This window comes from Panulirus ornatus, chromosome 47, assembly GCF_036320965.1.
Source record: "Panulirus ornatus isolate Po-2019 chromosome 47, ASM3632096v1, whole genome shotgun sequence".
Taxonomy (NCBI): Eukaryota; Metazoa; Arthropoda; class Malacostraca; order Decapoda; family Palinuridae; genus Panulirus; species Panulirus ornatus.
This window is the reverse complement of record NC_092270.1, coordinates 23,220,355-23,245,926: the sequence shown is the minus strand read 5'-3', so window position 1 is coordinate 23,245,926 and position 25,572 is coordinate 23,220,355. Positions and strand designations below refer to the sequence as shown.

Sequence of the window (25,572 nt, the reverse complement as noted above, 5' to 3'; positions counted from 1 at the left end):
AGAGGTAGTGAAAGCTTTGCGGAAGATGAAAGCCGGCAAGGCAGCAGGTTTGGATGGTATTGCAGTGGAATCTATTAAAAAAAGGGGTGACTGTATTGTTGACTGGTTGGTAAGGTTATTTAATGTATGTATGACTCATGGTGAGGTGCCTGAGGATTGGCGGAATGCGTGCATAGTGCCATTGTACAAAGGCAAAGGGGATAAGAGTGAGTGCTCAAATTACAGAGGTATAAGTTTGTTGAGTATTCCTGGTAAATTATATGGGAGGGTATTGATTGAGAGGGTGAAGGCATGTACAGAGCATCAGATTGGGGAAGAGCAGTGTGGTTTCAGAAGTGGTAGAGGATGTGTGGATCAGGTGTTTGCTTTGAAGAATGTATGTGAGAAATACTTAGAAAAGCAAATGGATTTGTATGTAGCATTTATGGATCTGGAGAAGGCATATGATAGAGTTGATAGAGATGCTCTGTGGAAGGTATTAAGAATATATGGTGTGGGAGGAAAGTTGTTAGAAGCAGTGAAAAGTTTTTATCGAGGATGTAAGGCATGTGTACGTGTAGGAAGAGAGGAAAGTGATTGGTTCTCAGTGAATGTAGGTTTGCGGCAGGGGTGTGTGATGTCTCCATGGTTGTTTAATTTGTTTATGGATGGGGTTGTTAAGGAGGTAAATGCAAGAGTTTTGGAAAGAGGGGCAAGTATGAAGTCTGTTGGGGATGAGAGAGCTTGGGAAGTGAGTCAGTTGTTGTTCGCTGATGATACAGTGCTGGTGGCTGATTCATGTGAGAAACTGCAGAAGCTGGTGACTGAGTTTGGTAAAGTGTGTGGAAGAAGAAAGTTAAGAGTAAATGTGAATAAGAGCAAGGTTATTAGGTACAGTAGGGTTGAGGGTCAAGTCAATTGGGAGGTGAGTTTGAATGGAGAAAAACTGGAGGAAGTGAAGTGTTTTACATATCTGGGAGTGGATCTGGCAGCGGATGGAACCATGGAAGCGGAAGTGGATCATAGGGTGGGGGAGGGGGCGAAAATTCTGGGGGCCTTGAAGAATGAGTGGAAGTCGAGAACATTATCTCGGAAAGCAAAAATGGGTATGTTTGAAGGAATAGTGGTTCCAACAATGTTGTATGGTTGCGAGGCGTGGGCTATGGATAGAGTTGTGCGCAGGAGGATGGATGTGCTGGAAATGAGATGTTTGAGGACAATGTGTGGTGTGAGGTGGTTTGATCGAGTGAGTAACGTAAGGGTAAGAGAGATGTGTGGAAATAAAAAAGAGCGTGGTTGAGAGAGCAGAAGAGGGTGTTTTGAAGTGGTTTGGGCACATGGAGAGAATGAGTGAGGAAAGATTGACCAAGAGGATATATGTGTCGGAGGTGGAGGTAATGAGGAGAAGAGGGAGACCAAATTGGAGGTGGAAAGATGGAGTGAAAAAGATTTTGTGTGATTGGGGCCTGAACATGCAGGAGGGTGAAAGAAGGGCAAGGAATAGAGTGAATTGGAGCGATGTGGTATACCGGGGTTGACGTGCTGTCAGTGGATTGAATCAAGGCATGTGAAGCGTCTGGGGTAAACCATGGAAAGCTGTGTAGGTATGTATATTTGCGTGTGTGGACGTATGTATATACATGTGTATGGGGGGGGGTTGGGCCATTTCTTTCGTCTGTTTCCTTGCGCTACCTCGCAAATGCGGGAAACAGCGACAAAGTATAATAATAAAAAAAATATATAATATATATACACACACACATAGACACATAAATATATACCCATGCACACAATTCACACTGTCTGCCCCTATTCATTCCCATTGCCACCTCCCCACACATGGAACACCATCCCCCTCATGTGTGCGAGGTAGCACTAGGAAAAGACAACAAAGGCCCCATTCGTTCACACTAAGTCTCCAGCTGTCACGCAATAATGCCCGAAACCACAGCTCCCTTACCACATCTAGGCCCCACACAACTTTCCATGGTTTACCCCAGACGCTTCACATGCCCTGATTCAATCCACTGATAGCACGTCAACCCCGGTATACCACATCGATCCAATTCACTCTATTCCTTGCCCGCCTTTCACCCTCCTGCATGTTCAGGCCCTGATCACACAAAATCTTTTTCACTCCATCTTTCCACCTATACTTAGAAAAGCAAATGGATTTGTATGTAGCATTTATGGATCTGGAGAAGGCATATGATAGAGTTGATAGAGATGCTCTGTGGAAGGTACTAAGAATATATGGTGTGGGAGGCAAGTTGTTAGAAGCAGTGAAAAGTCTTTATCGAGGATGTAAGGCATGTGTACGTGTAGGAAGAAAGTGATTGGTTCTCAGTGAATGTAGGTTTGCGGCAGGGGTGTGTGATGTCTCCATGGTTGTTTAATTTGTTTATGGATGGGGTTGTTAGGGAGGTGAATGCAAGAGTTTTGGAAAGAGGGGCAAGTATGCAGTCTGTTGGGGATGAGAGAGCTCGGGAAGTGAGTCACTTGTTGTTCGCTGATGATACAGCGCTGGTGGCTGATTCATGTGAGAAACCAAAGAAGCTGGTGACTGAGTTAGGTAAAGTGTGTGAAAGAAGAAAGTTAAGAGTAAATGTGAATAAGAGCAAGGTTATTAGGTACAGTAGGGTTGAGGGTCAAGTCAATTGGGAGGTAAGTTTAAATAGAGAAAAACTGGAGGAAGTAAAGTGTTTTAGATATCTGGAAGTGGATCTGGCAGCGGATGGAACCATGGAAGCGGAAGTGAATCATAGGGTGGGGGAGGGGGCGAAAATCCTAGGAGCCTTGAAGAATGTGTGGAAGTCGAGAACATTATCTCGGAAAGCAAAAATGGGTACGTTTGAAGGAATAGTGGTTCCAACAATGTTGTATGGTTGCGAGGCGTGGGCTATGGATAGAGTTGTGCGCAGGAGGGTAGATGTGCTGGAAATGAGATGTTTGAGGACAATGTGTGGTGTGAGGTGGTTTGATCGAGTAAGTAATGTAAGGGTAAGAGAGATGTGTGGAAATAAAAAGAGCGTGGTAAAGAGAGCAGAAGAGGGTGTTTTGAAATGGTTTGGGCACATGGAGAGAATGAGTGAGGAAAGATTGACCAAGAGGATATATGTGTCGGAGGTGGAGGGAACGAGGAGAAGTGGGAGACCAAATTGGAGGTGGAAAGATGGAGTGAAAAAGATTTTGAGTGATCGGGGCCTGAACATGCAGGAGGGTGAAAGGCGGGCAAGGAATAGAGTGAATTGGATCGATGTGGTATACCGGGGTTGACGTGCTGTCAGTGGATTGAATCAGGGCATGTGAAGCGTCTGGGGTAAACCATGGAAAGTTTCTGTGGGGCCTGGATGTGGAAAGGGAGCTGTGATTTCGGGCATTATTGCATGACAGCTAGAGACTGAGTGTGAACGAATGGGACCATAAACAAATTAAACATCCATAGTGACTTTACCCCCCCCCCCCCTTCCCCTGTGCTGCAGACCAACCTTCACCATCCTACTCATACACATGCTTTACACCTGTGATAAAAACTTTTCTCTGCTTCTTGCAGCTTATCTCCCACACCATTTATTCTTAAGACCTTCCACAAAGCATCTCTGTCAACCTTATCATTTGCCTTCTCCTTATCCATAAATGCCACATATAAATCCATCTGTTTTTCTAAGTATTTCTCACATTCTTCATTGCAAACACATGATCCACACATCCTTCCCACACTGCTTCTCCCCAATCTGATGCTTTGTACATGCCTTCACCTTCTTAATCAATACCCTCCCATACAATTTTCCAGGTATACTAAATATCTAAACAATTATTTGTATTGAGTTAGAGGGAAGAAACTAATGGAGAACCATTTTATTCTGAATCATGTTTAAATTAGCACCAGTTGTTAGGAATTGTTTTTCTATCTGATGTAGTATGTCTGAATAGTTGTCATTTAATTTGACTAAATTTGTGTGTCTATTCAACTTGCAAGAAAGAGTAAATATCTCAAATAACTGATAAGAGAGTGCTGTGTATTATTCATAATCTTGGTTGTTCCAGTGTGAGATATGGAAAAATTTGAGCCAGGAACATAAACCATCCCAAGTTGAAACACTCCTATAATGATGCCAGACATTTACAGAGAAGGAAAATAAAGCATAGTGTGGAACTTTTGCTGATAATGCCAGACTAAGTATATCAAAAAGAGATGCATATAGACTATGATGCAATATGCAGATGGGTAGAACTGAACTGGATGATGTTTAATGGGAATAATTTTGGATACATGACAGAACAAGTAAGAATACACTGGCAAGTTCATATGAAGCCCCATTTCTGATGGCAACTGAAAATGAAAGAAATATAAAATTGGCCACCAGTCACCATATCCTTCACCATCACCACTTTCTCCCATATAACTCAGTATCTACAGAAGCTCTCTTGTAGGATAATAATTTTAGCTACTTTTACTAACACATCAGAGACAAATCTGATACAGTAAAACTAATGCTAAGAAATACATATGATCAGTAACATACTTTGAAAGTGATCATCTTCACTGAAGACAGGAATGTGAAGAATGCAAACAAGATCTGATGAGTATTTCAAATAACAGAAAGTAGTGTACTATAAAGATGCTTGGTGTGACAGAAAAATACAGAAGAAAGGATGATAATAAACTTTCTCATGGAATAGTGAAAGAAAACATTGTATTTGATCAGCAGTTGAAGAATAAAGTAGATTGTATATGAAAAAGGCACTGTAACTCCTCTCATTTGCATCATCTGGGAACATGAACATATTCTGATAAGCATGAAGGTTGAAGCAAAGAGAATCATCATGAATAAAAACAACAGCCTTTCAATGAAGTCATATGGTAAGATGTCTAGTGAGGGGGAAAGAGAAATAAATAGTGTAATCAATGATACATTGATTAATGGTGTGAAATGTAAGAGATTGGTAAGTTTGACAACTGCTGTAGGCTAACGGTAATCAAATCCATAGAGGGCACAGTAAGCAGAATGACTGAAGTGAATATCTACAAAAACTTTTCTAGCTAAACAAAGTAAATAGAATTCCTTGATAGCAAAGCAGGCATATGGAAGAAGGTAGCAAAAAACGAGATGGCAAAGAAGAATGTCGGTGAAAAAAGTTGAAACAGTGTTAATACAAGTGGTCACTGTATTATATGGTAATATAGTGCAACCTACATTCAAATATATAAAAAACTACACAGCAACACATGACTCCGTAAGTTGACAGATATATATATAAATGAGATAGAATCGGATAGAGAGGATCAAGAGGAAGAAGTGATATTAGTCTTGCTAAGGATAATACTATAATAAAATATAGTCAGAAGACAACCACAGGAAATGAAGATAGAATTTAAGGACAGTTATCTTGGAAATATACCAAGAAGACATCAGACATAAATGTACAAGAGCCCAGCAAAATTGGAGATACTATTCAGTGCAATACTCAGAAATATGGGAATATTATGTGAAAAAGCTTGTACAATAAATATGATTAATTGAATTTAAACTCTTTGCAAGTTGAAGCTAAGATCCAAACCTGTGTGAACTCTTGTACATGCTGAGCTTTAATCTAGATATTTAACATTCATTCCATATCCGTCATCATCTCTCTTATTGTATGAGTTGTCTTTAGTACAAAGGCCTTTCACTTTGTACACCAGTTACACTTGTGAAAATGGTTGCTTAAATCAAATTATGTAAGTAATGGAGATTGGGGGTTTGTTATTTGTAAGACAGTACTGACCGAATATTATACATGTACATCACTGAATTTCCAGCAACTGATGGCTCAGCACCTCCTTTGGTCCGGACAAAATTATGTGAGGGTACTTGAAATTACCGCGGCCACTGGACTAATCTACTGGGCAGCCACAGATGGCGTTGTGTGTAAGGCGTGCTTATTTACATTCTTTACACTGCACTTGTTGGTGGTGATACTGCAATTCTGTGAGATTCTTAGCTTATTTTGCTTAAATTTAACCCTAGCTATATCTTCTATGACATGTGAGTGTCAGTCAAGGTGTCAAACATAAACACCAGTCCATATCGATCCAAGATAAAGTACAACTGTTGAAAAAAATGAACTGTGGTGTTTTGGTGCATAAGCTGTGTAACATCTACAGTATTGGTTCATCAACTGTTTATGATATAAAGAAGCAAAGGGAGAAAATATTGAAATTCTATGCAGACTGATTCCAAGAAGCAAATGAAAGTTAGAAAAACTATGAATGATGGTAAGAGTACTGAGCACAATCAAGTGATGATGGAATGGTTTTGACAGCATCGGAGAGATGGAGTGGACTTGTCAGGTAGCATGATAATGGACCAGGCAAAGATGTTCCATAAAGAACTTAAATTATAACATGAGCATGACTATAGTGAGGGATGGCTTCAAAGACTCAAGAAGTGTCATGGAATTTCCATGAATAAAGTGCGGAGAAAAGCGGTCTGCAAACCACGAAGGAGCTGCCGAGTATGTGGACAAATTTGTAAAACTCACAGCTGACGAGCACCTCAGTCCTGAGCAGGTGTATAATGCAGACAAAACTGCATTATTCTGGTGATGCACACCTAGGAAAATGCTAACAACAGAAGACAAAGAAGACACCACAGGATTCAAACAATCTAAGGGAAGACTTACCATCTTAGGGTGCTCAAACATTTAATATTTGTTTAATTTAAACTTCTAGCAGTCCATGGTATACGTTATCACGTGGGAGATGTATAATTAGTGGGTTAGAGGTGTGTTGATGAATTATCATTACGTGACCACAGTTGCTCCGGCAAAATGGTTAATCTGGCAAGGCCTTGGAACCAAGAGTGCCAGAAAAGCAGTGGTGTATCTGTACCAATGAAAAACTATACATAAATCAGGAAATACAGAATACTATAATATACATTCATTCCATTCTCTCTATAATCATACTTCAGGAATACAAGGATTTAAATGCACTGATTAATATTCCACTCTGGGAACTCTTCCTGATATTCTCTGCATTATCACAAATAGTCTGTAAAGTAGATTCATTAAGTCCAAAGGCATACTTAATTCCAGCTTTCATTCACTTCTCTCTGATGTGTGAGTATATCCATTTTAACCTCATTGGTGATGGCCTTAAATTTCTTAGCACCACTGGTACCAGGAGAACTTAAATGACACTTTGGTGGCATGATGCTGGGAGAAAAATGTGTGCTATACACAGTATACTGCTGAACAATGTACTGTAGCATTCCGTGACTGTAGACTGTATTCATGACGTGTACTCATGCTTCTTGCAGAGCACTGGCAGTGTCGCACCACCACACTGCCAGCCCAATGATGATTGCATTATTCCAAACTTAAGCCTGTGTAAATGAAAAAAAAGGTGTAGAATGGACGGTGTGTGTTATTCTAAAAATGGTATAAATCAAATACGTATAAATTGAGAGGTTCCTGTAGTTAAGGTAAGGTATGCACTGTCAGCATACCATCCAACTCTCAAAGCACTTCTTTTGTTGTATTGTACTCACAGATATAGGAAAATGAAGGTCCTTGGCAATATTAATGCCGTGTTCACCTACATCAAACCGTCTCAATCCCTTAACTCCTCTAAACGTAAACTTAGGTGAGTGACTACATTAGATGTTAATATATGCACCAAGTTTTGCAACACCATTTTTAGGCTGCCCACCAGGCTTGAGTTGTTGCCAAGATGGTATTGTGTGATAATTTCTTCTCAATGTCAGTCAGCCCCTAGCCATGCCAACCACAGCACATTCCCATGAGTTTTGTGGGAAGGAGATTGATTAGCTTTAGCTAGACTTTGGGACCATGTAGATGTTCTTAAATTACTTGATTTTGATATGTTTTCATATGTGGCTAGTGATTTTATGGACATTTTCACCACTGAAAGTTGACCAAGATAAGGCAGTAAGTGTTTGTAGCACAAGTCTCCAGCTGAAGACAATGTTGCTAGCATGTGTCTGGTGCATCTGGTAATTTTACAAACATAATTTTGCTGTTATGAAAAAATTATCAGTGTTTAAATATAACAAGATTTATTATATAAATCAATAATAATCAGTAATCAATTTTTGGTATAGACAAAATAAACAATAAAAGATGAACAATAGGGGCAACTCACTTAGCACTCAAGCCTTACTCCTGCAATTTTCAGCACTCTATGCTGGCAAAGCTACAAAAAATTCTAAACATCAGTAATGGCATTAGATGAAATATACATACATATAAAGTGAGATTTTTTTTTTCTACTGTCATATGAATATGAAGCAGCCAGGGTGTAAGTATGTAGGGTTCAAAACCTTTGTTGAAGCAGTTGGTCCACAGTTAACCCACCTGTTCATCTACCCCTAGGAGTTGGTTGATAAACCAGGCACCTGGCCCAGATTAGCTGGGAGCAATGAAGAATGTGTGGAGAGAGAACATTATCTCGGAGAGCAAAAATGGGTATGTTCTAAGGAATAGTAGTTCCAACAATGTTATACGGTTGCGAGGCATGGGCTATAGATAGGATTGTATGGAAGAGGGCGATGTGTTGGGAATGAAATGTTTGAGAATAATATGTGTGAGGTGGTTTGATTAAGTTATGAAATTGTAAGAGAGATGTGTGGTAATAGAGAGAGTGTGGTTGAGGGAGCAAAAGAGGGTGTGCTGAAATGGTTTGGACATACGGAGAGAATGAGTGAGGAATGATTGACATGGTTCCATCCACTACTAAATCCACTCCCAGATATCGAAAACACTTCACTTCCTCCAGTGTTTCTCCATTCAAACTTACCTCCCAATTAACTTGTCCCTCAACCCTACTGAACCTAATAACCTTGCTCTTATTCACATTTACTCTCAGCTTTCTTCTTTCACACACTTTACCAAACTCAGTCACCAACTTCTGCTATTTCCCACCTGAATCAGCCACCAGCCCTGTTTCATCAGCAAAGATCAACTGACTCACTTCCCAAGCCCTCTCATCCACAACAGACCGCATACTTGCCGCTCTCTTGCATTCACATTCCTAACCACCCCATCCATAAACAAATTAAAGAAACATGAAGACATAACTTATCCCTGCCACAAACCAACATTCACTGGGAACCAATCATTTTCCTCTCTTCCTACTCATACACATGCCTTACATACTTGGTACAAACTTTTCACTGCTTCTAGCAACTTACCTCCCAAACCATATACTCTTAATACCTTCCACAAAGCATTTCTATCAACCCTAACATATACCTTCTCCAGATCCATATATGCTAAATACAAATCCATCGGTTTTTCTAAGTATTTCTTACATTCTCCAAAGAAACACCTGATACACACATTGTCTACCACTTCTGAAACCACACTGCTCTACGCCAGTCTGATGCTCTGTACATGCCTTCACCCTCTCATTCAATACCCTCCCATATAATTTCCCAGGAATACTAAACAAACTTATATCTCTGTAATTTGAACACTCACCTTTATCCCCTTTGCCTTCGTACAATGGCACTATGCATGCATTCTGCCAATCCTCATGCAGTTGACCATGAACCATACATACATTGAATATCCTTACCAACCAGTCAACAACACAGTCACCCTCTTTTCTAATAAAGTTCACTGCAATACCATCCAAACCTGTCGCCTTGCCAGCTTTCATCTTCCGCAACGCTGCCGTATGTATGTATGACTCATGGTGAGATGCCTGAGGATTGGCGGAATGCTTGCATAGTGCCATTGTACAAAGGCAAAGGGGATAAAGGTGAGTGTTCAAATTACAGAGGTATAAGTTTGTTGAGTATTCCTGGGAAATTATATGGGAGGGTATTGATTGAGAGGGTGAAGGTAGGTACAGAGCATCAGATTGGGAAGAGCAGTGTGGCTTCAGAAGCGGTAGAGGATGTTGTGGATCAGGTGTTTGCTCTGAAGAATGTATGTGAGAAATACTTAGAAAAACAAATGGATTTGTATGTAACATTTATGGATCTGGAGAAGGCATATGCTAGAGTTGATAGAGAAGCTCTGTGGAAGGTACTAAGAATATATGGTGTGGGAGGCAAGTTGTTAGAAGCAGTGAAAAGTTTTTATCAAGGATGTAAGGCTTGTGTACGAGTAGGAAGAGAGGAAAGTGATCAGTTCTCAGTGAATGTCGGTTTGCGGCAGGGGTGCGTGATGTGTCCATGATTGTTTAATTTGTTTATGGAGGGGGTTGTTAAGGAGGTGAATGCAAGAGTTTTGAAGAGAGGGGCAAGTATGCAGTCTGTTGTGGATGAGAGAGTTTGGGAAGTGAGTCAGTTGTTGTTCTGATGATACAGCGCTGGTGGCTGATTCAGGTGAAAAACTGCAGAAGCTGGTGACTGAGTTTGGGAAAGTGTGTAAAAGAAGAAAGCTGAGAGTAAACGTGAATACAAGCAAGGTTATTAGGTACTGTGGGGTTGGGGGACAAGTCAATTGGGAGGTAAGTTTGAATGGAGAAAAACTGGAGGAAGTGAAGTGTTTTAGATATCTGGGAGTGGATTTGGCAGTGAATGGAACCATGGAAGCAGAAGTGAATCATAGGGTGGGGGAGGGGGCGAAAGTTCTGGGATCGTTGAAAAATGTGCAGAAGTCGAGAATTTTATCTTGGAAAGCAAAAATGGGTATGTTAAGAGGGAATAGTGTTTCTAACAGTGTTATATGGTTGCGAGGTGTGGGCTATAGATAGAGTTGTGTGGAGGAGGGTGGATGTACTGGAAATGAGATGTTTGAGGACAATATGTGGTGTGAGGTGGTTTGATCGAGTAAGTAATAATAGGGTGAGAGATATGTGTGGTAATAAAAAGAGTGTGGTTGAGAGAGCAGAAGAGGATGTTTTGAAATGGTTTGGTCACATGGAGAGAATGAGTGAGGAAAGATTGACAAAGGGGATATATGTGTCAGAGGTGGAGGGAACGAGGAGAAGTGAGAGACCAAATTGGAGGTGGAAAGATGGAGCGAAAACGATTTTGAGTGATCAGGGCCTGAACATGCAGGAGGGTGAATAGAGTGAATTAGAACGATGTGGTATACCAGGGTTGACGTGCTGTCAATGGATTGAACCAGAGCATGTGAAGCATCTGGGGTAAACCATGGAAAGTTTTGTAAGGCCTGGATGTGGAAAGGGAGCTGTGGCTTCAGTGCATTATACATGACAGCTAGAGACTGAGTGTGAACGAATGTGGCCTTTGTTGTGTTTTCCTTGCGCTACCTCGCGCACATGCGGGGGGATGGGGTTGGCATTTCATGAGTGGCGGGGTGGCGACGGCAATGAATAAGGGCAGACAGTATGAATTATGTACATGTGTATATATGTATATGTCCGTGTGTGTATATATATGTATACGTTGAGATGTATAGGTATGTATATGTGCATGTGTGGACGTGTATGTATATACATGTGTATGTGAGTGAGTTGGGCCAATCTTTTGTCTGTTTCCTTGCGCAACCTTGCTAATGCGGGAGACAGTGACAAAGTATAATAAAAAAAAATACTATATAAATATATGTGTGTGTGTGGGGTTGAGAAAGCAGAAGAGGGTGCATTGAAATGGTTTGGTCATATGGAGAGAATGAGTGAGGAAAGATTGACAAAGAAGATATATGTGTCAAAGGTGGAGGGAATGAGGAGATGTGGGAGACCAAACTGGAGGTGGAAGGCTGGAGTGAAAAAGATTTTGAGGGACTGGGGCCTGAACATACAGGAAGGTGAAAGGTGTGCAAGGAATAGAGTGAATTGGAATGATTTGGTATACTGGGGTTGATGTGCTGTCAGTGGATTGAACCAGGGCATGCGAAGCGCTTGGGGTAAACCATGAAAAGTTTTGTGGGGCCTGAATGTGGAAAGTGAGCTGTGGTTTTGGTGCATTACACATGACAGCTAGAGACTGTGAACAAATGTGGCCTTTTTTGTCTTTTCCTAGCACTACCTTGTGCAGGCACGCAAGGGTGAAGGTTGCTATTTCATGCATGGCAGGGTGGAGACGGGAATGGATGAAGCCAGCAAGTATGAATATGTACATGTGTATATGTGTATATGTCTGTGTACGTATGTATATGTTGAAATATATAGGTGTGTACATGTGCATGTGTGGGCGTTTATGTTTATGCATGTTTATGTGTATGGGTTTGGGCCTTTCTTTCGTCTGTTTTCTTGTGCTACCCCACTAATGCGGGAGACAGCAATTAAGTGTAATAAAAAAAAAATAATATTATTCATTTATTATACTTAATTGCCATCTCCTGCCTTTGCCCTCTTTTTCACCTCTTGCACCTTTCTTTTGACCTGGTGCCACATTCTTTAATACATCTCCCAGTCATTTGCACTACATCCCTGCATAAATCGTCCAAATGCCTCTCTCTTCTCTTTCACTAACAATCTTACTTCTTCATCAGTTCCTGTGTTAGCAAGGTAGCACCAGGAAACAGATGAAGAAAGACCTATCCACTCATTTACACACATATACATACACATATCAACAAAAGAGAGACATTTGGTCAATACTTACAAGGAAGGAGTGCAGATGACTTGGAGATGTACCAATGAAAGTAGCATGAGGTCAAGAGGAAGGTGCAAGGTTTGAAGAAGAGGGCAAATGAGAGTTGGAGTGAGAGAGTATCATTAAACTTTACAGAGAATAAAAAGATGTAATGGAAGGAAGTAAATAACATGCATAAGACAAGAAAAGAAATGGGAACATCTGTGAAAGGGGAAAGGGGGGGGTTGTGATAACAGTTAGTGATGAAGTGAGATCAAGTGAGTAATTTGAAGATTTGTTGAATATGTTTGATGATAGAGTGGCAGATGTAGGGTGTTGGTCGGGATGGTGTGCAAAGTGAGAGAGTCTGGGAGAATGGTTTTGTTGAGAGAAGAGGTAGTGAAAACTTTGCGGAAGATGAAATCCGGCAAGGCAGCGGATTTGGATAGTATTGCATTGGAATTCATTAAGATAGGGGATGACTGGGTTGTTGATTGGTTAGTAAGGATATTCATTGTATGTATGGATCATGGTGAAGTGCCTGAGGATTGGCAGAATGCATACATAGTGCCATTGCACAAAGGCAAAGGGGATAAAGGTGAGTGTTCGAACCACAGAGGCATAAGTTTGTTGAGTATTCCTGGGAAATTATATGGGAGGATATTGATTAAGAGGGTGAAGGCATGTACAGAGCATCAGACTGGGGAAGAGTAGTGTGGTTTCAAAAGTGGTAGAGGATGTGTGGATCAGGTTTGCTTTGAATAATGTAAGGTATACTGAGAAAAACAGATGGATTTGTATGTAGCATTTATGGACCTGGAGAAGGTAAATGACAGGGTTGATCGAACCACCTCACCACATATTGTCCTTAAACATTTAATTTCCAACACATCCCCCCTCCTCCATACAACCCTATCTATAGTCCATGCCTCACAACCATATAACACTATTGAAACTACTATTCCTTCAAACATACCCATTTTCACTCTGCAAGATAACAATCTCTCCTTCAACACATTCTTCATTGCTCCCAGAACCTTCAACCCCTCCCCTACCCTATGACTCACTTCCACTTCCATGGTTCCATTCACTGCTAAGTCCACTCCCAGATATCTAAAACACTTCACTTCTTCTCCATTCAAACTTAAATCCCACTCTTGTCCCTCAACCCTAGTGAACCTAATATAATAACCTTGCTCTTATTCACATTTACTCTCAACTTTCTGCTTTCACACTTTTTTCCAAACTCAGTCACCAACTTCTGCAGTTTCTCACATGAATCAGCCACTGGAGCTGTATCATCGGCAAACAACAACTGACTCACTTCTCAGGCCCTCTCATCCCCAACAGCCTTCATACTCACCCCTCTCTTCAAAACTCTTGCATTTACCTCTGAAACCACCACATCCATAAACAAATTAACCATGGGGACATCACACACCCCTGCTGCAAACCGACATTCACAGGGAAACAATCACTCTCCTCTCTTCCTACTCGTACACATGGCTTACATCCTCGATAAAACCATTTCACTGCTTCTAGCAGACCATATACTCTTAAAACCTTCCACAAGCATCTCTATCAACCCTATCATATGCCTTCTCCAGATCCATGAATGCTACATACAAATCCATGTTTTTCTAAGTATTTCTCACGTACATTCTTCAAAGCAAATTCCTGATCCACACATCCTCAACCACTTCAGAAACTACACTACTCTTCCCCAATCTGATGCTCTGTACATGCCTTCACCCTCTCAATCAATACCCTCCCATATAATTTCCCAGGAATACTCACCAAACTTATGCCTCTGTAGTTTGAGCATTCACCTTTATCCCCTTTGCCTTTGTACAAGAGCATTATGCATGCATTCCACCAATCCTCAGGCACTTCACCATGATCCATAGATACAATGAATATCCTTGCCAACCAATCAATGAAACAGTCACCCCCTTTTAATGAATTCCACTGCAATACCATACAAACCCGGTGGCTTTCATCCTCCACAAAGCTTTCACTATCTCTTCTCTCTCTACCAAACCATTCTCCCTGACCCTTTCACTTCACACACCACTGACCAAAACACCCCATATCTGCAACTCTATCAACAAACACATTCAACAAACCTTCAAAATATTCACTCCATCTCTTTCCTACTTCATCACTACCTCCCCACTTGCCCCCTTCACTGATGTTCCCATTTGTTCTCATCTTACACACATTATTTACCTACTTCCAAAACATTTTTATTCTCCCTAAAATTTAATGATACTCTCCCACCCCAACTCTTACTTGCCCTCTTTTTCGACACTTGCCATGGACGAAGGCAAGTATGAATATGTACATGCATGTATATGTCTGTGTATGTATATGTATTTATATTTATTTATTTTGCTTTGTCGCTGTCTCCCGCGTTTGTGAGGTAGCGCAAGGAAACAGACGAAATGAAATGAAATGTATATGTATTATAATGTATATGTATGCACATTTTCCAAATTCTGTGCCTATCACAGTAACAGCTGCACCTAACCTCACTGGTTACAATACTGCCACCTACAGGCACACACACCTTACTCTTCACAGCTTCTAATGGCTTTTGTCCCACACCTTATTTTCATAACACAATTGACATAGCATCTCTATCAACCAGCTTATATGCTTTCTGCAGATCTATAGATGCCACATACAAATTCCTACTACACATTCTTCAAGGCAAACATCTAATCTACACAACCTTTACCAATCCTGATACCACATTGTTCTTCCTCAGTCTGATGCCCTGTGCATGACAATTCCTCCCAGTCACCAATTTTCCAAACAACATAAAGGTACACTCAACAAATTTATACCTCTGTATATAAAACACTCAGTTTTGTCCCCTTGCCTATACATGCATTCCACAAATCCTGAGGCACCTCACTGTTATCCATACATACAGTGAAATAACCAGCTAACCAACCAGGATCACATTCACTCCCTTCTTAAGAAATTCAATTGCAATACCATCCACTCCAGCCACATTTCAACTAAGGCTAGACTTTAACCACCTCTTCTCTCTCCACTAAACCACTTGCTAAGACTCGCACTTTGCATATCTCCCTGACCCAAACACCCTACATTAGCCATCCTATCATCAAACACATTCAACAATCCATCAGAATTATCTCCTCTTCACTTCATTCCTGCCTGTTACTACACCCCAATTTGCCCCCTTCACCAATCTTCCCATTTGTTCTCTATGTTTTTCTCACTCTGCTATGAAATTTCCTTCCAGATTATCTTTTTCTCCCTGAAGTTTGCTGATACGTGCTCACTGCATCTCTAATTTTCCTTCTTTCTCAGTCCCTGCACTTCTTGATCTCCTGCCACTTGATCTCCATCACTTGCTCTCCTTCCCTTTAAGTATCACTCTTGCAACTTTCTCTTTCCTTGCTTGATCTCCATCACTTGCACTCCTTCCCTTTAAGTATCACTCTTGCAACTTTCTCTTTCCTGGCAATAGCAACCTTACTTCATCATCCCAACATTCACTATCCTTCTTATAAGCCTAGATCCCACCTTCCACATGCCACGCTCTTCTCTTGCACCTGCCAGCATCGATTCCCCAAATACCTCTCATTCCTTACCCACTCCCCTGTCTTCATTCACTCTCACCTTTTGCCATTGTACACTCAATCTTTTACTTGCATTTCTTCACCGAAGTTCCTCTTTCAAGCTCACTTACTTTCACCACCCTTCCTCTCAAAAACCTCTTTAAATCTTCACTCTCTCCTCAGCCAGGTAATGATCAGACATCCCACCAGCTACCTATCTCAGCAAGTTCACATTCAAGTCTCTCATTTGCACTCACAACAATCTGTACATAATCCAATAATGTCCACAGACCATCTTTTCTATTCATCCATTTTTTTTTTTTTTTTTTTGCTTTGTCGCTGTCTCCCGCGTTTGCGAGGTAGCGCAAGGAAACAGACGAAAGAAATGGCCCAACCCACCCCCATACACATGTATATACATACACGTCCACACACGCAAATATACATACCTACACAGCTTTCCATGGTTTACCCCAGACGCTTCACATGCCCTGATTCAATCAACTGACAGCACGTCAACCCCGGTATACCACATCGATCCAATTCACTCTATTCCTTGCCCTCCTTTCACCCTCCTGCATGTTCAGGCCCCGATCACACAAAATCTTTTTCACTCCATCTTTCCACCTCCAATTTGGTCTCCCACTTCTCCTTGTTCCCTCCACCTCTGACACATATATCCTCTTGGTCAATCTTTCCTCACTCATTCTCTCCATGTGCCCAAACCATTTCAAAACACCCTCTTCTGCTCTCTCAACCACACTCTTTTTATTTCCACACATCTCTCTTACCCTTACGTTGCTTACTCGATCAAACCACCTCACACCACACATTGTCCTCAAACATCTCATTTCCAGCACATCCATCCTCCTGCGCACAACTCTATCCATAGCCCACGCCTCGCAACCATACAACATTGTTGGAACCACTATTCCTTCAAACATACCCATTTTTGCTTTCCGAGATACTGTCCTCGACTTCCACACATTCTTCAAGGCTCCCAGGATTTTCGCCCCCTCCCCCACCCTATGATCTACTTCCGCTTCCATGGTTCCATCCGCTGCCAGATCCACTCCCAGATATCTAAAACACTTTACTTCCTCCAGTTTTTCTCCATTCAAACTTACCTCCCAATTGACTTGACCCTCAACCCTACTGTACCTAATTACCTTGCTCTTATTCACATTTACTCTTAACTTTCTTCTTTCACACACTTTACCAAACTCAGTCACCAGCTTCTGCAGTTTCTCACATGAATCAGCCACCAGCACTGTATCATCAGCGAACAACTGACTCACTTCCCAAGCTCTCTCATCCCCAACAGACTTCATACTTGCCCCTCTTTCCAAAACTCTTGCATTTACCTCCCTAACAACCCCATCCATAAACAAATTAAACAACCATGGAGACATCACACACCCCTGCCGCAAACCTACATTCACTGAGAACCAATCACTTTCCTCTCTTCCTACACGTACACATGCCTTACATCCTCGATAAAACTTTTCACTGCTTCTAACAACTTGCCTCCCACACCATATATTCTTAATACCTTCCACAGAGCATCTCTATCAACTCTATCATATGCCTTCTCCAGATCCATAAATGCTACATACAAATCCATTTGCTTTTCTAAGTATTTCTCACATACATTCTTCAAAGCAAACACCTGATCCACACATCCTCTACCACTTCTGAAACCACACTGCTCTTCCCCAATCTGATGCTCTGTACATGCCTTCACCCTCTCAATCAATACCCTCCCATATAATTTACCAGGAATCCTCAACAAACTTATACCTCTGTAATTTGAGCACTCACTCTTATCCCCTTTGCCTTTGTACAATGGCACTATGCAGGCATTCCGCCAATCCTCAGGCACCTCACCATGAGTCATACATACATTAAATAACCTTACCAACCAGTCAATAATACAGTCACCCCCTTTTTTAATAAATTCCACTGCAATACCATCCAAACCGGCTGCCTTGCCGGCTTTCATCTTCCGCAAAGCTTTTACTACCTCTTCTCTGCTTACCAAATCATTTTCCCTAACCCTCTCACTTTGCACACCACCTCGACCAAAACACCCTATATCTGCCACTCTATCATCAAACACATTCAACAAACCTTCAAAATACTCACTCCATCTCCTTCTCACATCACCACTACTTGTTATCACCTCCCCATTTGCGCCCTTCACTGAAGTTCCCATTTGCTCCCTTGTCCATGTATACTTATGTATATACATGTCATTTTACGTCCCTTTTAAACATGGTTTTCCAGTCCACCAGCCCTTTTTTAACAAAAAATTCCACAAGCTGTTTGCCATTTCTATTCACCTTACTGCAAACACTAATGACATTAAAATATTCTCTCTTATCCCTACACAATTATGACTGTTTATTCAATTATATGCTTAAATAGCATAGACAAAGTGTGTGGCATGGTTGAGAAAGTGGAGGGGTTATCTGAGTGCATCACCAGAAGCATTGTTCCCATAGATATTTTCACTGCCACACTCAGGGGAATAATTGGAGCCTTGAACGGAAAAAAGTAAAACCTACTGAACAGCAACACCTAAGGGTGTCTGCATGAGCCAACTGTTACTTAAATTTTTACTGCCTTGTTACTATGACACATGCATAGTTCTGTTTTTTATACTTAGTGGCTCCTTTGATTTATTGCAAGTATAAACATAATATTTTTCAAATGAAAACACAAAATCCAGTGAATATAATGTAGTTACTGATTTATGCCTGCTGCAGTAGTTGCATCCACTCTCTCTCAACAATTACCCTATTGCTGCAACTTTTCTTTTTTTTAATCCTGTGGTGCATATATGCATTGCTTGGATACAGCACTGCCATTTGGAGAACTTCATGAATTTATACATAAAAGTATTAACATTATGCCAGTGGAAACACTGACAATGAGGGTGCTAGCCACATTTGAAAAGAAAATTAGAGCAATAGCTTTACAACTTTCAACAGATATATATGTAAAAAAAATTTACACTAGTGGGTGTATGAAGTCTCTCTTTCCTAAACCATATCAAAACTTCGTCATCTCTGTGACAACTTATATAATTTCAGCTCACAACAATGCAATCCTGTTGTTCTTTACAATGATTCTTGTTCATCAATTTTCAATACACTGAGTTACTCCCTTGGGTAACAAAATCTTTGTCTTTTCTAGTCCAGCTGATTAAACATTTGAGGTATAAAAATCCTGTTACAAAAAAGCATAAGATATCTGTCTGTCATCCCAAGTGCCCTGACCAAACAGTATAACCAGTGAAAAGGATTTTCAAAAACAAATGTTGGCACATAACTGAACTTTTGCTGATCACTTATTTCATCATAAATACTTCATAATTTATAATAATCATACTGTTATTTGGTAAGCAGGGCCCTCTTATTACATTAAAGCTGCACTTCAGCTGTCCAAGAAACATGACTGCACTAGATTGTTAAATTCAAATTGTTGTCCAATTAATAAGATGCATAAAATATAGCTTTACATAAATGAAGTCATACAATAAGCCATGAAGAACAATGATAAAGTGGTCAGTTCATAAACTTAATGTGACTTGCATACAAATATTTAACTTACACTACAACTGGGTGTGGTATTTCCTTAGAGAAACCACATATCATTGTAAGTCTCAATATTCACAAATATCATATATCATTTAAAGCAATTAGCTAAAATATTCTTTAATGAAGCTTAACAATAAACATGAATAAAAAAGAATTTACCCCAATAAACCAGTTACAAATATTCAGAGCTGAATATGTTTAAAGGGACATTCCCTTTGAATCAGACCATGCTAACTGGGTTGGCAGTACATGACCAACTTATAACTAAATAGCAACAGCTGACTGTTGGATGATTAGATCCGATACGTAATTGAAATCTTCCTTAATGTTTAAGCCCACCAAGAAAAAAATTGCTTTGCTATCCATAACTTAATGAAAATAGGTAGGTATAAAATGATTTCTTGACTTATTTGGCAGGTTAGCTGTAATTAATTTTCTATGGAGCATCATTATTTAACTAATAACATAGAAGGTGGTCAGTCCACAAGGCAATGATTTTAATAGGACAACTGTTAAAATGCATTACAATATACCCAATCCTTAATTGTATTTTGAAATATTTTGCAAATCATAAAACATTTTGATTTATTCATAAGGTTTAGCCTTCAGATTTATATCATACAATGATAACCGACATCACCATTCATGTACGGGTTGAGGGCTAAAATTTTTGATACATCATTAAAAATTCCCCATTTGTGTAAAAAAGGTATTTACTACAGTTTTACAAGTGAAGCAACCACACTGACTTCAAGCACAGGACTAATGCACAATGTGATGTTGCCTGGTATTTATCCAATAAGGATGTATGGACTGGCAATTTCCATAAGACCTTTTGACATTCATAAGGCACAAAAATGGTTGGTACACTCAATGAGAAATCCAAGGAAGTAAATGTACTCCACCGTACAACAATTATTTTTACTGTCAGCGAAGAAGTTATTTGAAAAAAAAAAATGCCTCTTATTATCAACTACATTGCAGTTCAGTACATTAACATTTACAATAACAGTATTACTATTTACAAAAGTACATTTCCTTTCATTTGTATAATGTCATTCTCCTGAGCAAAGAGGCTTTTAAGGTACATGTCCCTGACAAAGAAAAGTGCATCCTGGCTCATAGGACAATAGGCTGACACTGGCCAAAAGCAAAGTTGAGAAATACAAGCATATCGGAGACTAGTGGAATGGGCCTAACAAGTGTAGCATCCATACTACACCTTGGTGATGTAACCAATCATGGAAGGGGCAAAGATCATTGCAGATGCTGTTGTGACAAAAATTTCAGTACTGATTAATGACGAATTATAAGGGTAAAACTATCAATGAAATATCTAATATTTCAGAATGAAATGAGTTATCGTTCTGCTAATGAATGAATGCATATTGCAAGTAATCAATACAATATATGTAAGTGATCAGCATAATCAGAATTTAAATGAAAGACCTGTCTTCTTTAGATTTTTCGAAAATATGCTAATACATATTCAAAAATTTTGTCAAAATCAAAAATTTCAAATTCCTAAAGAGAGATAGGAATACAGCCATATTTACCTTATCACAGCCTACCATCACCGTTGGTCTGTAGGATGCAGTGCCATGTGAGAAAGAAAATGGTTAGCCACATGTATTAACCTGATAGGCATCTAAAAATTGGCATGACTTGATCCAGGAATAGACAGCATACATAACACTGATAACATAATATAAGGAATTTAGTATTGCAGGTCTTCAATGAAAAAGTGCTTTACTTTCAACAACCCTGACTTTATGGTATAAACAACATTTACGAGTTCCTGGAAAAAAGAAATGCATCTTACTGGATTGGACCCATATTCTATATGGAAAGGGAGACACGCGCCTTCAGTGGAATAAACCCAGGGCAAATTAAGTGGTCAAAGTCAACAATGAAATGGTCTGTGGGGCTTCCATGTGAATGGCAGGCTGTGGTTTTGGCATGTTACACATGTAAGTCACAGACTGGATATGTGCAAATAAGAAACAGTTCATTTGCTCCTGATGTCAACTTACTACAACAAGAATGGCTAATAGGGAGGTAATAACAAGAAGTGGTGATGTGAGAAGGAGATGGAATGAGTATTTTGAAGGTTTGTTGAATGTGTTAGATGATAGAGTGGCAGATATGGGGAGTTTTAGTCGAGGTGGTGTGTGAAGTGAGAGGGTCAGGAAGAATGGTTTGTTAAATAGAGAAGAGGTAGTGAAAGCTTTGAGGATGATGAAAGCCGGCAAGGTGGAGGGTTTGGATGGTATTGCAGTGGAATTTGTTAATAAAGGGGGTGACTGCATTGTTGACTGGTTGGTGAGGATATTCAATGTAAGTATGGCTCATGGTGAAGTGCCTCAGGATAGGCGGAATGCATACATAGTGCCATTGTACAAAGGCATAGGGGAAAAAGGCGAGTGTTCAAATTACAGAGGTAAAAGTTTGTTGAGTATTCCTGGGAAATTATATGGTAGGGTATTGAGTGAGAGGGCAAAGGCATGTACAGAGCATCAGATTGGGGAAGAGCAGCGTGGTTTCAAAAGTGGTAGAGGATGTGTGGATCAGGTGTTTGCTTTGAAGAATGTATGTGAGAAATACTTAGGAAAACAAATGGATTTGTATGTAGCCTTTATGGATCTGGAAAAGGAAAATCATAGAGTTGGTAGACATGCTCTGTGGAAGGTATTAAGAGTATATGGTGTGGGAGGCAAGTTGCTAGAAGCAGTGAAAAGTTTTTATCGAGGATGTAAGGCATGTGTACGAGCAGGAAGAAAGGAAAGTGCTTGGTTCCTAGTGAATGTCAGTTTGCGGCAAGGGTGCGTGGTGTCTCCATGGTTGTTTAATTTGTTTATGGATAAAGTTGTCAGGGAGGTGAATGCAAGAGTTTTGGAGAGAGGGGAAAGTATACAGTCTGTTGTCAATGAGAGGGCTTGGGAAGTGAGTCAATTGCTGTTTGGTGATGTACAGTGATGGTGGCTGATTCAAGTGAGAAACCGCAGAAGTTGGTGACTGAGTTTGGTAAAATGTGTGAAAGAAGAAAGCTGGGAGTAAATGTGAATAAGAGCAAGGTTATTAGGTTCAGTAGGGTTGAGGGACAAGTAATTTGGGAGGAAAGTTTCAATGGAGAAAAACTGGAGGAAGTGAAGAGTTTTAGATATTTGGGAGTGGATTTAGCAGTGGATGGAATCATGGAAGCAGAAGCAAGTCACAGGGTGGGGGAGGGGGCAAAGGTTCTGGGAGCGTTGAAGAACGTATGGAAGGTGAGAGCATTATCTCGGAGAGCAAAAATGGATATGGTTGAAGGAATGGTGGTTCCAACAATGTTATACGGTTGTGAGGCTTGGGCTTTAGATAGGGTTGTGCAGAGGAGGGTAGTAGATGTGTTGGAAATGAGATACATGTGTCAGAGGTGGAGGGAACGAGAAGTAGGAGACCAAATTGGAGGTGGAAGGATGGAGTGAAAAAGATTTTGAGCGATTGGGGCCTGAATGTACAAGAGGGTGAAAGGCGTGCAAGGAATAGAGTGAATTGGAACAATGTGGTATATCTGGGTCGACATGCTGTCAATGGATTGAACCAGGGCTTGTGAAGCATCTGGGGTAAATCATGGAAAGTTTTGTGGGGCCTGAATGCGGAAAGGGAGCTATGGTTTCAGTGCATTACACATGGCAGATAGAGACTGAGTGTGGACGAATGTGGCCTTTGTTGTCTTTTCCTAGCGCTACCTCGTGCGTATGCGCGAGGAGGGGGTTCCATTTCATGTGTGGCGGGGTGGCAGCGGGAATGGATGAGGGCAGCATGTATGAATATGTACATACATGCTGTACATACATGTCCATACATTTATGGATCTGGAAAAGGCATATGATAGAGTTAATAGAGATGCTCTGTAGAAGGTATTAAGAATATATGGTGTGGGAGGCAAGTTTTTAGAAGCAGTGAAAAGTTATTATCGAGGATGTAAGGCATGTGTACATGTAGGAAGAAAGAAAAGTGATTGGTTCTCAGTGAATGTTGGTTTGCGGCAGGGGTGCGTGATGGTTGTTTAATTTGTTTATGGATGGGGTTGTCAGGGAGGTGAATGCAAGTGTTGGAAAGAGGGGTAAGTATGCAGTTTGTTGTGGATGAGAGAGCTTGGGAAGTGAGTCAGTTGTTGTTCGCTGATGATACAGCACTGGTGGCTGATTTGGGTGAGAAACTGCAGAAGCTGGTGACTGAGTTTGGTAAAGTGTGTGAAAGAAGAAAGCTGAGAGTAAATGTGAATAAAAGCAAGTTATTAGGTACAGTAGGGTTGAGGGACAAGTCAATTGGGAGGTAAGTTTGAATGGAGAAAAACTGGAGGAAGTGAAGTGTTTTAAATAACTGGGAGTGGATGTGGCAGTGGATGGAAACGGAAGCGAGTCACAGGGTGAAGGAAAGTTCTGGGAGCAGTGAAGAATGCGTGGAAGGTGAGAACATTATCTCGGAAAGCAAAAATGGGTATGTTTGAAGGAATAGTGGTTCCAACAATGTTATATGGTTGCGAGGCGTGGGCTATAGATAGGGTTGTGCGGAGGAGGGTGGATGTGTTGGAAATGAGATGTTTGAGAACAATATGTGGTGTGAGGTGGTTTGATAGAGTACGTAATGAAAGGGTAAGAGAGATGTGTGGTAATATAAAGAGTGTGGTTGAGAGAGCAGAAGAGGGTGTTTTGAAATGGTTTGGTCACATGGAGAGAATGAGTGAGGAAAGATTGACCAAGAGGATATGTGTGTCTGATTTGGAGGGAACGAGGAGAAGTGGGAGACCAAATTTCAGGTGGAAGGATGGAGTGGAAAAGATTTTGAGCGATCAGGGCCTGAACGTACAGGAGGGTGAAAGGCATGCAAGGAAGAGTGAATTGGAACGATGTGGTATACCGGGGTCGGTGTGCTGTCAATGGATTGAACCAGGGCATGTGAAGTGCTGGGATAAACCATGGAAAGTTTTGTAGGGCCTGGATGTGGAAAGGGTGCTTTGGTTTCAGTGCATTATACATGATAGCTAGAGACTGAGTGTGAACGAATGTGGCCTTTGTTGTCTTTTCCTAGTGCTAATTCGCACACATGCGGGGGGAGGGGGTTGTCATTTCATGTGTGGTGGGGTAGCGACGGGAATGAATAAAGGCAGCAAGTATGAATTATGTACATGTGTATATGTCTGTGTATGTACATATATGTATACGTTGAAATGTATAGGTATGTATGTATATGTGCGTGTGTGGACATGTATGTATATACATGTGTATGTGGGTGGGTTAGGCCATTCTTTTGTCTGTTTCTTTGCACTGCCTCGCTAACACGGGAGAAAGCAACAAAGTATAATAAATAAATATATTCATATTCACTTACTTTACCTTGTTGCTGTCTCCCGCGTTAGCGAGGTAGCGCAAGGAAACAGACAAAAGAAAGGCCCAACCCACCCACATACACATGTATATACATACACGTCCACACACGCAAATATACATAGCTATACATCTCAACGTATACATATATATACATCTCAACGTAACATATATGCCCATGTACATAATTCATACTGTCTGCCTTTATTCATTCCCATCGCCACCCCGCCACCCATGAAAGAACAACCTCCTTCCCCCGCATGTGCATGAGGTAGCGCTAGGAAAAGACAACAAAGGCCACTTTCATTTACACTCAGTCTCTAGCTGTCATGTAATAATGCACCGAAACCACAGCTCCCTTTCCACATCCAGGCCCCACAGAACTTTCCATGGTTTACCCCAGACGCTTCACATGCCCTGGTTCAATCCATTGATAGCACGTCGACCCCGGTATACCACATCGTTCCAATTCACTCTATTCCTTGCACGCCTTTCATCCTCCTGTATGTTCAGGCCCCAATCACTC

The 25,572-nt window shown here is 40.7% G+C and overlaps 1 protein-coding gene across 9 annotated transcripts in view; it reads right to left on the bottom strand.

Annotated features, from left to right (window-relative positions):
• Positions 1-6,899: 6,899 nt before the first annotated feature.
• The window catches only part of LOC139763685 (uncharacterized), a 265,984-nt gene continuing 247,311 nt past the window's right edge, over positions 6,900-25,572 (bottom strand). For 7 of the 9 annotated variants that reach the window (XM_071689996.1, XM_071690001.1, XM_071690002.1 and 4 more), the window contains 2 exons: positions 21,231-21,258; positions 18,810-20,943 (listed from right to left, as the gene is read on the bottom strand). In XM_071689996.1, the coding sequence (XP_071546097.1) occupies positions 20,932-20,943; positions 21,231-21,258 (40 nt within the window). In that variant the 3' untranslated portion in view covers positions 18,810-20,931. Of the gene's footprint in view, positions 7,350-18,809; positions 20,944-21,230; positions 21,259-25,572 lie in introns of those variants that run through there. The other 2 variants (XM_071690000.1, XM_071689999.1) reach the window with 2 other exon arrangements.